The sequence below is a fragment of the Pongo abelii genome, chromosome 15 (assembly GCF_028885655.2).
Source record: "Pongo abelii isolate AG06213 chromosome 15, NHGRI_mPonAbe1-v2.0_pri, whole genome shotgun sequence".
NCBI classification, from domain to species: Eukaryota; Metazoa; Chordata; class Mammalia; order Primates; family Hominidae; genus Pongo; species Pongo abelii.
This window is the reverse complement of record NC_072000.2, coordinates 56,274,474-56,289,351: the sequence shown is the minus strand read 5'-3', so window position 1 is coordinate 56,289,351 and position 14,878 is coordinate 56,274,474. Positions and strand designations below refer to the sequence as shown.

The window sequence follows — 14,878 nt, the reverse complement described above, 5'->3', positions numbered from 1 at the left end:
GTCAGGGGCTCAAGGCGTGGGAGATCAGCTCCTTATTTGCACCTGCTAGCTGAGATTAGACCCTAAGTACGTTCTTCTGGGGGGAAATCCTACTCAGCCGTTGCACATCTTAGGGAGTGTTTCTTCCAGACGCCCTCATGTAATTCTCAGTTGCCTGAGAAAGGCTGAGAGGGGCGAGCTCTTATTTCTTTGGAGAGGAAAATTCCATACTTATAAGCTAGAGGGTTTAGAGTTGGCCAAATCCAATAAGAGAAGGACTGAATCATACAAAAAACACCTAACAAGACAGAAACAAATAAATAAGACATCTAAGCAAAACAAACAGCAATCACACAAATTATACAATTTCTGAGTGCTCTAAATGTAAGGAGAAATTAAGACCAGCTGGTTGTTAACAGTAACTTTAGTCATTAAAGAGAATTTGCAAGACAGATTCCCAACTCAGCTCCTTACCTAGTGATGAGGCTCTAGCTGAAGACTGTTCTCCACTGATGAAGAAGCAGACAAGCTTGCCTTCCTTGATGGAAGCAAGCAAAAACTCCCAGAAAAAAAAAAAAAAGAGGTGTTTTTTTTTTTAAACACCAAATTAAACCTCAGGGCCCCAACTTCCTGCAGGGAGGAGGTCCCAGACCTCAACAAATTGTCTTATTGGTTTGGGCTATAAAGAGCCCAAGCTGGTACCAATAGGAGAGTTGCTGCAGGCCAGGGCCACCTTCACTCAGGATCCCTCCGTGGTCAATCAAGGAAAACGACCCAGGAAAATCTCAATCATTTTTTGAGGTTTATTTGCCAAAGTTAAGGATACACGCCTGGGAGATAGGTCTATTCCTTTCCCCATAGATGATTTTGAGGGTTTCAATATCTAAAGGGCAAAGGGAAGGATATTGAGAAATACATAATTTTCATGTGAGAAGAGGGTAGGGGAAAACAGTCATTCATACCTTTGTCTGGCTCAGTGTATCTGCATTTTTACATATGTAGATAATGTAGACGATAGAGCAGAGGAAACAATCAGATACGCATTTGTCTCAGGTGGAAGGGATGACTGAGTTCTCTCCTGTGTCCCCACACCTGTGGAGAAAAGCTATCCATTCATGTTGCCATGATGCATTTTAACAGAAACACTTTAGGATAAAGGTCTTGGGGCCCCCAAAGAATTTCCTTGCGGACAAAATGTGAGGGAGGTATGTAGCTTTTCGTATTTTAGCCATCTTATTTAGGAACCAAAATGAGATGCAGGTTGGCGTGACCCAGTTCCCAGCTTGACGTTTCCGTTTGGTTTAGTGAGTTTGGGGTCCCAAGATTTATTTTACTTTCACACAATCATAATCAGTAAATCATTGTACTTTATCTTTTTCATCTAATTGGGAACTCTGGGTGTTTTTTAATTTGGGGGGAATAAAAAGTATTTTCTAAATTCGTTATGAATTGTGTGTCATGACAGTTATTGTTTCCATATTCTATTTTGTAGTGATAAGAAATTGATGCTGGCAAGCTACCAACTTTGTTTGCCCAGGTGTTTATACAATGCACCGCTAGACTAATCTTAAACATCAATTATCGCTGATTTGGGGCTTTATTGTTTTAAAATCTATAACTCATACTTTAGTACTTTGTAACATTTGCATTACACTGTATGATTTTTACCTTCTAGTTTGTCTTGTGTTTCCAATTAGACTCCAAGTGCTTACTCAGTTTAAGATCATCATAGGACCCTATACTTTTCCTAAAATATACTTTCATTTGAGCTTTGACTTGACTGTATTTTTATTGCTTTCCCCGGTTGAGGCACTTTAGTAGGAAAAAAAAAAGCTTATATCTTCTCCCTGTATTTTTAACCAGAGCATGATCGGTTCTAAACACATTCATTGCAAATATTTTTTTCTTTTTTTTATTTTATTATTATTATACTTTAAGTTTTAGGGTACATGTGCACAACATGCAGGTTTGTTATGATTGGACTTACTCCTGAGTTCGTGCAGTTTGTATAAAAATATCTGGAAGACTAGAATGTTCACCTCACTGTTATCAGGTGAGATCTGCTGATTCATTCCGCTGAATTTGGCTATTGTGAAACGGTAGGGAGAGGAAGCCTAATTATAGTACCACCCATCCTATGTGCTTAGCTTTCCTCCACCTAGAGTCTGGGAAAACCCAGACCAGCAATCCTAGCCTCACTGAAGAAAATAATTAAAGAGCAGGCCAGTCAACACTGTTCTAATAAGACAAAGTTGTTTTTACAATGTTAACATTGCCTAATTAACAAACTTTTTATGTTGTTAATTTCATCATGTATGAGTTGCTATTTCCTGGATAAAAATGGAAACATACATGTTAACTTACATAATGTCGATAACAGTGGGAAATAATATAGAGCAAAAATATTTTCTCCTACATGTACTATTTTCACCTTTGGTTGGCCTAAGAGAAAAATCCTTATACGGTGATATGAGAACATTCTTCATCAGATACAGAGGAATCTTTAACCAAGCCATACAGCAGCCTCTTATTGAATAGATGTACATTTTAGGACTATCATGAGAGAGAACATGTTTTATTCAATATATTTATAGTATATTTATAGCTCTTCTACAGTATATGTGTGAATTACTAGGAGAAATGAGAAAAAAATAGGTGACTATCTAGTCCTCAAGGATTTTAATGCCTGGAAAGAAAGATTAAATGTATAATATTTTCCTGAAAATATACAAAAAAGTCAAATTATGAAAGTTTAAAAATAGCTTTACGTATTTCAATGGAAATTTCTATCCTATAGAGAGTTAGAAAATATTCAATCCCTAATGAAAGCTCACTTTAAATATAATCTTTGACAATATTTTCATAAACAAAGGCTCTTTAGTTTATCTTCTTTCACAACAGCATCAGGCTTAGTGCCCAATTAAATGTCTGCAGGAGTCCAAAGAAATATCATTGCTGAGGGTAGTATCTTTACCTCCAAGTGAGCAAGACAGGTCTCATCACTGCTGTCAGTGATGAACTTGGGAATCAGTAATGGCTGCCAGTATTGAAAGATATATATTTTTTTCTTTTTTTTAAAATTTTATTATTATTATACTTTAAGTTTTAGGGTACATGTGCACAACGTGCAGGTTTGTTACATATGTATACATGTGCCATGTTGGTGTGCTGCACCCATTAACTCATCATTTAGCATTAGGTGTATCTCCTAATGCTATCCCTCCCCCCTCCGCCCACCCCACAACAGTCCCCGGTGTGTGATGTTCCCCTTCCTGTGTCCATGTATTCTCATTGTTCAATTCCCACCTATGAGTGAGAACATGCGGTGTTTGGTTTTTTGTCTTTGCGATAGTTTGCTGAGAATGATGGTTTCCAGTTTCATCCATGTCCCTACAAAGGACATGAACTCATCATTTTTTATGGCTGCATAGTATTCCATGGTGTATATGTGCCACATTTTCTTAATCCAGTCTATCATTGTTGGACATTTGGGTTGGTTCCAAGTCTTTGCTATTGTGAATAGTACCACTATAAACATACGTGTGCATGTGTCTTTATAGCAGCATGATTTATAGTCCTTTGGGTATATACCCAGTAATGGGATGGCTGGGTCAAATGGTATTTCTAGTTCTAGATCCCTGAGGAATCGCCACACTGACTTCCACAATGGTTGAACTAGTTTACAAAGCTGTAACTTTGCTGAGAACATTACAGATAAAAACACTGTGGAAGTTCAGGTGTGAGGGATTATCTGCAACTGAAAGGATCTGAGAATCAGAGGTCAGAGAAACATAGTCTATCACATATTTCCTTGTCTTTTTTTGGTATTTTTCTTTTCTTTTTGTTTTGTTTTGTGTAGAGCAGTGGTTCTCAAATATTAGCATGCATGCGAATCACCTGGAGGGCATGTTAAAGCCCAGATTGCTGGCCCCACCCAAGAGATTCTGATTCAACAGGTCTGACGTGGAGCTGGAGAATTTGCATTCGTAGTAAGTTTCAGGTGTTGCTGCTGCTGCTTGTCCATGACTACTGATTATTCTCTGCAAGAGAGTGCTAGAGTGGAATTACTGGAACAACAGAAAAGAACGCTTTAGGTTCTTGATACACTGTTGGGTTGCTATCAAGAAAGGATATACACATTTACGAACTCGTCAGGGGAACATGAATGTTCTTCTCTGAATAACCTCTGTTATTGAGAGTCATAGGTTTTTTGTTGTTGTTGTTTGTTGTTGATATACAATTTGATTTTATTTTTGCATTTCCTTGATTAGGCTGAATATTTTTCTACATTTATTAACCATATGTATTTTCTCTTATGTAAACTTTCTCTTTGTGTTCTTTTCAGTTTTCAATCAGAGTCAAAATTCCTACTCGTTTTCAATACTTGACTTTCAATGCATCTTCTTCCTGTGAAGTTCTCCTGACAACTCTACATGTGGTCCCTAGTTTGGGCCTCCTCTTCTAATAGTAAATGCGTACTCGCAATACTATGGAGAATTTCTATGCTGTATCCTAACTGTTTACACTCCTCTCTCCCCCAGTGGACAATAAGCAACTCATGAACCATTTTTATTCTTTTCTTCAGCGCCTAATCAACTGCTGGGCACAAGGTCTCTGTCAATTATTTAATGAATTAATGAATAAATCTATAAAGATTACTGAAGAGTTGGTTTTAACTCAACATGGACTTCATCCAGATGGTATATCTACATTTTGTATAAAACAAAAAGGAGCACTAAGTCCTTAGGTAAGTCTATGAAAGCTTGTTTAGAGTAATGTAAGTGTTAATTGGACAGTATATAAAAATTCACCCTATGAAACTGCTAGACAGTGAAATATTGCTGGCAACTGTCTGCTAAAAAGAAAACCAAGCCCTTTTCTTTCATTTAAAGAAAAGTAATTTCCTCTGCAAAATATTATAAAATTATATTTATTGATTCATCTGGGGCCTTTTCAAATTAACTGGACAATTATCATAACACACCTCTCCAAAAAAGAATACAAAAAACATGTTCTTCCTCTGACAATAAAACACACATGTACTTACACATTGAAGATACAAACAAAAGTTAAATTTCAAAAACAACTGTATTTTTTTCATCATGTTATACTGTCAAATCATACCTCTTGTATTCCTAATTTGGCTTTTTCACAGTTTTGCTATACCAAAAAATTACATAAAAAATTACCCAGCTTTATATTATCTCAGATACTGGAAAAAACATAAGTGAAACAAATGAGGTTGCTGCTAAGTTGGAAATAAATAAACATGAGTACTCTTATATTTGGAAGGGACTTCTGGCTGGAGGTCTTGAGACCATGCAAATGTAGCAGGCTTTGCACCTTGGAGTCCTGAGATTGTCGGATAAAAAGGAACTCCAGAGATGCTGAAACCCCTCTAACCTCCCCAGCTGTTCTTTTACCAAAGGTGAAAGCTCTTACCTGCAAGCTGGGTTTAGAGTCTCCACTTCAGTTGCAGCTGCGTTTCCTCCACTTTTCCCTTTCAGTCATCATATTGCTGACCCTTGAAAACTTTTAAATTACTATTAAAGTGCTCAGCTGTGCTCCTTTTCAGCTATATCCTGCTCCAGTTTTGAAGGTGTAATTTGAAGTAAAATCTTGGAACCTAAGATCTTACTGTCTCCACAGACAGCAGAATACGGCTGTAATAGCTAGCAGTTAAGGTAGATGTTAAGGCCATTGTTACTATCGTCAACTGAGGCTAAGTCCTGGGTGGGCTTTTTGCTGTGCCAAATGCCCCACTGTGCCACACAGTCAAACAGTAAACATGGCTCTACAGTAAGTCGCACACTGGTTTTCAAAGAAGCATAAATCCTTCCACCAAAGAATCCATTGATAGGATAACTCTTTTATAAAATGGAGGTTCTAAAAACTGAAAGAACATTTTGCAACCCACCCCCAACTTTTGATTCCTACTGACACCCTTGACTCAATACAAAAGAAACTGGACTTCAAAAGATAAAAATGAATTTTTGCTTCTTTGGGTTGTGGGCTATAGTCATATCTTGCTCTGTGTCTAGTTACAGCTTCAGGTCACCACATGAGGCAGCAAGTACTCCCCAATGGTGGCTGGGGAGGCCCCTCCAACCGCCTGACCTGGTCATATTTCCCACCTCACTTCTCTGAGGAACATCATAATTCAGGCTATGCTTAGATCAATTGGCAAAGAAATGAACTAAACATTGGCAATGATGATATAAAATCAATGAATCAGGTTTCACCAAAAAATGAATAGGGTAAGAAATTATGCTTTTTATGAATGCCCATCACATAATCGTAAACAGTGGTGTTTCTACTATATTGTAAAAGACCTATATGTCTCAAGGCCTCTCTAAAAAAAAATAGGGCCACCAAGCACAAATGTAGGGACAATTAATACCATTGCTTTTTAAGACTTTTAACATTGGTTACAATATGTAAAATTTTAGTTGCTGTTAATAAAAAAATGAAAATGCACTGAAGGGGTTCATGACTATAGAATGGTAACACATTGTTAAGATATCAAATACTTTTGAAAATACATATACATGCTTTTGTTATGGGAGGTAACTTTTAAGGATTTAAATTGTAAGTTGTTTTTTTTTTTTAATCATGGTTCTTTGACTGAAAATGTGACATATTCCTCAGCTTACCACAGAGTGAAAAACACTGTCACAGACTGGATTCCACGTTAGTGGAATTGCTGCACCAGTTCCTGTACGTAAGAGGTCTAATGAAAATCTTGTGAAAAAATATCCGAAATACTGGAGCTCTGAAAATGATAAAAATCCAAGGGTCCACAATTGAAATCACAGATAGAAATCGCAAGGCTTGGAGGTCTTCTGCTTCTTCAGAGGTCCTGTTTTTCTCCTTGACATCCTTAAATGCTCCATAGTAAGCGCGATACTGTTTTGAAGAAAAACATTCCATTATGATGTGGAAAGGTTAATGACAGCAATGGATTCACTTACTTCACCTAAGTTACTGTAAGAACATGACATCTTAGCTTGGAACACCCATTTTTGGTACATTTACAAGTAGCTAAGGCCACAGCAGCTGATGGGTACAAGTGGGGAGCTGGGAAGGTGGGGTGTGGCCAGACCTGGGAGGTGGGGCGGAAGCTGAGTACTTGTCTGAGACCCAGTCTGATTAAGTTCCTGAAGGCTATTCTACCTGCTGGGCTCAAGTTTCTAGGTCCCTGCCAGGCCACGAAGATCTGCTGAATCTTTTAGAAACAGGGTCAGCATGCTTTCATAAATACAGAATCTCTTTCTAGCTAGTGTCCTTGCACTTACTTTCTTCAGTTCTCCTTTCTTTCTTCTCCCTGCTTCCTAGCCTCTCCTATTCATTCTCTCAGAAATAAGTCACACCTGTGAAATGTCACATGATGGAGACACCAATAGAATGGAAGCTTTTAATCAATGTGAAGAGACAGGAAATATGATAATGAAAAGACCTGGGATGACTTGGAAAAAAATACTGTTCAACTCATGTAAATTGCTGTACTTATTTTTAGCACAAATTGTTACGTTTTCATGGTTGACATCGTTTTTTTTTTTTTTTCAATCTAGAAGGCAAAAACATGCACAAAAATATAAGGCTGCCTTACCCAGGTCCAACCAACTCCTCTTGTCTTCATCTTCCCTGAGGTCTCTGTAGCCTCCTTGGAGCCCTGTAAAATGCCTCAAACAACAGCTTTTCCTCCCATTCAGCCAACACTGATCTCTAGACCAGCACAACCATTGCTTTCCACTCTGCCTAAGGCTGGCCACTTTTTTCTTTTTTCCATTACATTCTCTATGCCTACAATTCTAAACACATATTAGGATAAATGGACTCTAATGGAACAGGAAGCGTGCAAACTCAACATTAGTAAGAAGGGATATGGATAAGAGACTGTACCCATTCGAGGCAATCAGAGAGCATCTCCTGGAGAAGATGCATTTTTCCCATAATAATTTCCTTACTGTTCTACTTTCTTCTCTATAGAGCATTTCAGCAGGCTCAGCCACTCCAACCTAGTGCACTTAGGAAGACACCTTACATTGGACTCAGATGTTTAATCTGGATGCCCTTGCCCATCTGAAGTCGGGCGGGGGCGGAGGGAATCTTAACAACTTCTCCATAACATAAATATTGTATTCGATTAATCTTGATGAAAAATTTGTTGGAGTATGATTTTTAAAATTCACTTTAATGCTGAACACTTAACTAGACTGAATTTTCAAATTTCCAGTTTGATACAATAGGAAGAAAGTGTAAGTGTACAGAATATGGCATGAGCTTCAGAGGCATTCTCTAAGGCATATAACATATTTTCAGGCTGGGCACGGTGGCTCACGCCTGTAATCCCAGCACTCTGGGAGGCCGAGGTGGGTGGATCATTTGAGGTCAGGAGTTCGAGACCAGCCTGGCCAACATGGTGAAACACCGTCTCTACTAAAAATACAAAAATCAGCTGGGCGTGGTGGTGGGTGCCTGTAATCCCAGCTACTCGGGAGGCTGAGGCAGGAGAATTGCTTGAACCCGGGAGGCTGAGATTGTAGTGAGCCTAGATTGTGACATTGCACTCCAGCCTGGGTGACAAGAGTGAAACACTGTCTCAAAAAACAAACAAAAAAAATATTTTCACCCAAATTATTTTTATCTTAGAAAACCGCAATGTCCTGGAGGTTGGTGGGGGAGCAGGGATGGATGAGAGAGGGTGTGCATGTATATATTAGGTGTTATGAGAGAGAGGTCTGTAAGCCAGGTAAAGATAAGTACAAGCTATTTAATCACTTGTCAGAATCCATGAAGTCAGAGATGAGAGAGCTCTCCTGTGTATGCCATTTTGGGGAGCAGAAAGAATAGGTGCAATGCTCCTTTCAAAGGAGGCTGTTGGAGGCCTGTAAGGGACAACAGGCAAGGGATGGGCCCAGGGAAAGGGTCTGAGGTAGATTTGAAGGGATAGAGCAGAGGGCAAGGTCTGTTGTGTTATACTGTGTGGACTGGATAGAAGAGGGCATCAGAAGCCAGAGAGGGCTGCCTGGCAGGGATGTCCAGGAGCTGGCAACAACATTATTTCAACGCCTCCCAAGTCCATCAGAGGGCGTTCTTCTCACACCAATTCTTTCTGGATATTGAGCACTTTTAAAAAATGCCCGTGTATTTTTTTTTTTTTTTTTAAGACAGAGTTTCACTTTGTCACCCAGGCTGGAGTGCAGTGGCACAATCAAGGCTCAATGCAGCCTTGACCTTCTGGGCCCAAGCAATTCTCCCACCTCAGCCAAGTAGCTGGGACTACAGGCACGTGTCACCACGCCTGGCTAATTATTTTAATTTTTTTTGTAGAGGCAGGGTCTCACTGTGTTGCCCAGGCTGGTCTCAAACTCCTGGGCTCAAACAATCCTCCTGATTTGGCCTCCCAAAATGCTAGGATTACAAGTGTGAGCCACCAGCCCCAATGAACAATACATTTCTAATACAAATCCAGTGACTTGAATGTCAAAATAACCTAATGGATTTGACATGGATAAACGCTGCATAGAAAATAAAATAATTTGTTTTAATTATGCTAGTATCATTCAGTTGTCTAGATCCCAACTAATCAAGCATTCTCAAATAGTTGGAACTATATTTTGCCACACTCCACTTTGAGGAGAAAGGGGCAAATAGAAAAAACACTCATGTAAAATGTTTTCTTTTTAAGTCAACTTAACCATATAGCTTATTTAAGTCACCCATGTCTCCCCCTTCAGATAAAGATACAATTGCTAGGTCCATTACTTAGAAGAGTGTAAAATCTCCAATACCTATTCAATGTGTCCAGTAGGTCAAAGCTACTGTCATTACAAACATGTGATTTGCCTTTTTCCCCTTCATTCTCTCACAAGTGTACAGTGAATTTTACGGAGGCTAGATAACAAATGATGACATCACTTTCACAAATAATAGAATATGTGGTTGTGTATCCTTGTGTTTTCTAGACCTTTTAAGGTAGTAGGTTGAGGGTACACACGTGAATTTTCAGACTGTTTTCAGTACTTTTGTGCTCTTAACAGGATTTTTCCACTTTACTTGCTATAATCTCTGTAACCTTACTGTCATCAAATCATTGTGAAATCCCCACGTTTTCCTTGTACATATGGAAAACACAAGAGGTATATTTTATCTTGTTTTGCAATCATATTTTTAGAATTTCTTAGTTTTATTTTCTAATACGAGAAATACTGATGATTTAATCCACATAAACAAAAGCTGTCTGGGTCATTAATAATTTTAAGAGTATAAAGTGGTCCTTAGACCAAAAAAAGTTTCAGAGCCACTGCCTTAGCATATAGCACTATCTCCTGAGAAGATAATAGTTCTTGATTTTTTTTCATGTCCAGCAGGCAACAATAATACATGGAAATTATATAGAGTAATAATAATGATGCTAATTATTGAGGCAAGACACTGGGCTAGGTGATGAATGTATATATTATGTATGTAATTTCAAATCTTCATAACTATCTTACAAAACAAGTATGGTTATAATCATTTTACAGGTGAGGAAACTGAGGTCAGAAAGGGTAAATTAGCTGCTACCATAGCTAGTAAGTGATGAAGCCTGATTCAAACCCGTGTCTGATGCTAAAGCCCTTATCCTCTCTAGAAAATGGTGGTTCTTGTGAAGAATGCTGTCAACATTAAATAGACTTGGAACTTTGCTAGTTTTTCAGAAAATCTTTTTCAACTCCATTATTTCCTTCAGTCCTCAGAATACCTGAGTTATCCAAGTCTCCTTAGAGACATGTCCAAAATACAATGTTCTTTCCACTGTGTGATGCTGCTTTCTGCACTGGTCTGACTAAAACATTCCAACTCAGGTCAAAATTTCCATGCATTTGGCTACTGTCTGCTTTGTCACAGCATAGATAAGTGAGGCCCCAACTTTACAATAGGAGCTCCTAAAAGATTTTATAAAGGACCAGATGGTAACTATTTTAGGTTTTATGGCCAAGAGACAAAATCATAAATATTTGATAGGTACTAATATAACATGGGAGAAAACACATTTCCACAATTTTTTGATGGAATTCAAAATGTATCAATAATTGAGTACAATTTTTTTTTTTTTAGATGGAGTCTTGCTCTGTTGCCCAGGCTGGAGTGCAGTGACACAGTCTTGGCTCACTGCAACCTCTGCCTCCCAGGTTCAAGCGATTCTCCTGCCTCAGCCTCCTGAGAAGCTGGGACTACAAGTGCATGCCACCACGCCCAGCTAATTTTTGTATTTTTAGAGACGGGGTTTCACCATTTTGGCCAGGATGGTCTCGATCTCTTGACCTCATGATCTGCCCGCCTTGGCCTCCCAAAGTGCTGCGATTACAGGCGTGAGCCACCGCGCCCGGCTGAGTACAATTTTTTTGTAATATGTATCTACTAAGGAGAAGAATAAAATGTTTTCTTGGAACAGTATTTTTCTTGAAATCGTATTTGGCTCAATTGAAGCTCAAAACTCTTGGGCCTCATCAAATTGATTGCAGAGATTCATTTGTAAGGATTATTCTTAACTCCAGGGAGATATAAAACAGTGGCCAGGAAAGATTTCGCCTGTGAGCCGTGGTTTGCCAACTCCTGTTTTAGAGTGCAATTCTACAAATGTGAACCCTGAATCTGAGCTTGCATATCACCTGGGAACTTGTTAAGAATGAAAATTCTTTAAAAATGTGTGAATTAGAAACTCTGGGGAATGGGGTCCAGCCATCTTGTTTTCTAGAAGCCTTGCTGGTGTTTCTGAGCTGGTGCTTCTGAAAACCACTGCTATATGTCATCTGTGCCTATATCTACATTTAGATAGATATAGATTTATGTATTTGTTTATTTATTTGGGGGGCATACTGTTCCCATCCCTGCATGCTGATGCCCCAGACTTCTTTTTCCGCAAGCAGTAAGGCCTTCATTTAAAGGAAAATCGCTTTGTATTTCCCTTTCATTCACCATTGAAAGTAATATCCAAAATTGCTACACTCTGAGGAGAAATTTAACAACTTTCCTATTCACAGAAGTCTCAGGATTTCGAGAACATGGGATTGGCAATGGAATTTCTGTAAGTATTGTTTTTGTTGAACAGGTACCTTGGGGGTGGGAGAAAGGAGAGGAGCAGCACTGAAAATGTTTCCTCAAGCCTCACCTACTCCCAGGTGTCTTGGCGGGGACTCCAGGAACAAATGCCTTCAAAACGAGGAGATAATTTCATTTCCATCGCCATCCTCATTATTAAATTGAAACCGGAGATAATGGCTTTCATGTCACCTCACTTGCCAAGGTACACTCAAAACCCGTCAAGCCAGGTTGTCAAAACGACACCAGCAGCTAAAACATACAAAGAGCCTCGGCCTCCATCGCCACAATCCCTGGAGGATGCAGCACCAGAAACAGCAGCCGTGGCGTCTCAAAGTTTACGCACGCGTTTTTCAAAATTAAAACTATGCATCTGCAAATCACTCTGGCTGGATTAAACCTCTTTTTCCCTTTCTATGCCAACACGGGGAGAAGATCGTCCTAGACGCCATTCGCCCATTTCTGATACCACTGAAGTCATGAGCAGGTCTAACAAAATAAAACATCACCCAGCCGTCGGGAAGTAGAGGACTCCTGTTGCCAAGGAGGAACTAAGTTCTGCTCCTCCTAAGGCGCAAAAATGACCTCGAGATCTCCCCAGAAGGAAGCAGAGAGGAGGGAGTTCTGCCACATGGAGAGGGTTTTGCTGGGCTAGGGAGACACCGCCGGGCTCAGTCTTTCCCTTCCTTTCTCGATCTTTCCCTCATTTTGCTCCGCAAACTGAGTTATATCTCGGGGCTGTGGAAGGAATCCAATTTGGGGAACTCAGCAGCAAACCTTCCTGGCCCAGGGCGCAGCTCGCCGGGCGCCGCGTCCATCCCGCTCCGCTCCACCCTTCCCGCTCCGCATCCGCGGCCGGACAGTCCCAGTGCCCTGCTGCCCCGGGGCCCCGGGACTCACAATTACGGGCAGAGAACACATAGTGAAGAGCACGGTCATCAGCGCCAGCAGCAGGAGGTGATCCAGCTCCTCCAGGGGCTGAGGGGACGCTTCCCTCCCGTCCGCGCGCGGCTCGGCAAGGTCCCTGGTGCAGGAGCGCGGGTGCCGCTGCAGCCGCCGGTGCATCGCATAGAGGTTGCGCATGGCGCCGAGGTTGCACAGCACGGTGGCGAGGACCAGCAGCGCCATGAGGCTGGAATAGAGCACAGAGTACCCCAGCACCGACAGCGAGCCCTCCTCGTGGACCATCTGGATAAAGCACCAGGTGCCGGGGCAGTACTGCACGAACTTCCCGAAGCCCATGAAAGGTAGCGCGCAGAAAGCCAGGGAGAAGGCGCTCACCACCGGGGCCACCAGTGCGCCCAGGCGCAGGGTGATGTGCCGCTGGTAGAAGAAGGGGTGCCCTAGGGAGAGCCAGCACTCCAGTGCCATGGCCAGGAGTTGCAGTGTCGAGGAGAGCCCAAAGAAAGACATGAAGAAGGCGAAGGCTTGGCACAAGGAGTTGTCCAATGCGGGCGCAAGCACCCGCAGACTCCGGTTCTGAGCGTAGGCAGCCAGCACCACTGGGCTTAGGAGGCACTTGCCCAGCAAGTCGGTGACCGTCAGGCCACACACCAGCACGTAGAAGACCGAGGGCAGCGGGCGCAGTGGACGCCGCGAGCACCACCCCAGCCCCGAGCGCGCCAGCAGCCCCAGGGCCAGCAGGTTGCCCAGGAGGCCGGTGGTGAAGAGCACCCAGCCCATCACGGCCGAGTTGCCTTTTTCCACAGAGGTGGTGTTCTGGCAGCGGTAGAAGGGCGACTTCATAGCGTGCGGGAGCAGAGGGCTGGAGTGAAGGCTGTGGAAGGGCGAGGGCCCCGGCGCCCGGGTGCTAAGGAGCCCCCGGCAGCTCCGCGCGCGGCTGGGGCGGAGAAGCTGCGCCACAGAAAAAGCTCCGAGGGCGGCGGGGTGTTCCCCACGGCAGGAACCTCCTATCTAAACTCGCGGGTCACACCCCTCTTTAAGAGGCGGGACGCTCTGCAGGGTGAACGCCTGGCGCTGGCATTGAGGAGCGCGGAGTAGGCCAGTGAAGAGCTCGGCCCTGACGCGCTGCGTTCTCAGTAGAGACAGACTCTGGTGCCGAGGAAGGGCAGGAGGAAAATAGCAAGAATTCCAAGCACCCAACACCAGTCCTTCTAGCGAGGCAAGAGAAATACTAACTAAAATGGAGGGGAAATTAAGCAGCAGCCACCTGGGAGGAGGGCAGTGGTGCTGGTGGTTGAACTGGGGTGGCCAAGAACTCGAAAGATGAGCGAAGAGGGGAGGCTGAGGAAGGGCTTCTACCTAGTTGTCTTGAATTAGCTAGTTAAGGAAGGGTAAAGATAACTCACGTTTGGAAAGCCGCTAAGCCTTAGCTCCTCTTCTCTACTAGATCAGCGCAATTTGGGGCATTCACGGTCATCTCCGTTGCATAGGCGAGGAAACTGAGGCCTTGGAAAGTTCAGTGATCTGCCCGTGGTGACAGAGCTACAGAAGTAGCAGAGCCGGACCTCTCACCCGATCTTCTATTTTGGAGTTCATCTGTCCTGTTCCCATGGCTCCTCCTCCAAAGAGGCTGTCCAGATTTCAGGGAAGTGGTTTGTGGGAAAGCCAAGAGCCAGTGTTGAGCCTGGGTACCATGAATCACATTGACTGTAGAGAGCTGGTGGGAAGGGCATGGTTAGCAGCACTGTTGCTGTCATCAGATAGGCCTGGGTTTGAGTCCAGGTTCTGTTCCTCACTGTGTGTGTGACCCTATGGGACTTGCTTAGCCTCTCAAGCAGTAACATCTATCTGGCCTGCTTGGCTCTTCTGAGGCATAGAAATAACACGTAAAGAGCAAGCACATAGAAAG

The 14,878-nt window shown here is 42.2% G+C and overlaps 2 protein-coding genes across 2 annotated transcripts in view; one reads left to right on the top strand and one right to left on the bottom strand.

The window, feature by feature from the left end:
* Window positions 1–14,878, top strand: part of TXNDC16 (thioredoxin domain containing 16) — a 460,012-nt gene that overhangs the window by 298,216 nt on the left and 146,918 nt on the right. The gene's annotated exons all lie outside the window — the stretch shown is intronic.
* PTGDR (prostaglandin D2 receptor) lies at window positions 4,646–13,860 on the bottom strand. Its single transcript, XM_002824742.3, has 2 exons — window positions 12,967–13,860; window positions 4,646–6,885 (listed from the first exon to the last, which is right to left on the bottom strand). The coding sequence occupies exons 1-2, from the start codon at window positions 13,810–13,812 to the stop codon at window positions 6,652–6,654; spliced, it is 1,080 nt and encodes a 359-aa protein (XP_002824788.3). The 5' UTR covers window positions 13,813–13,860; the 3' UTR covers window positions 4,646–6,651.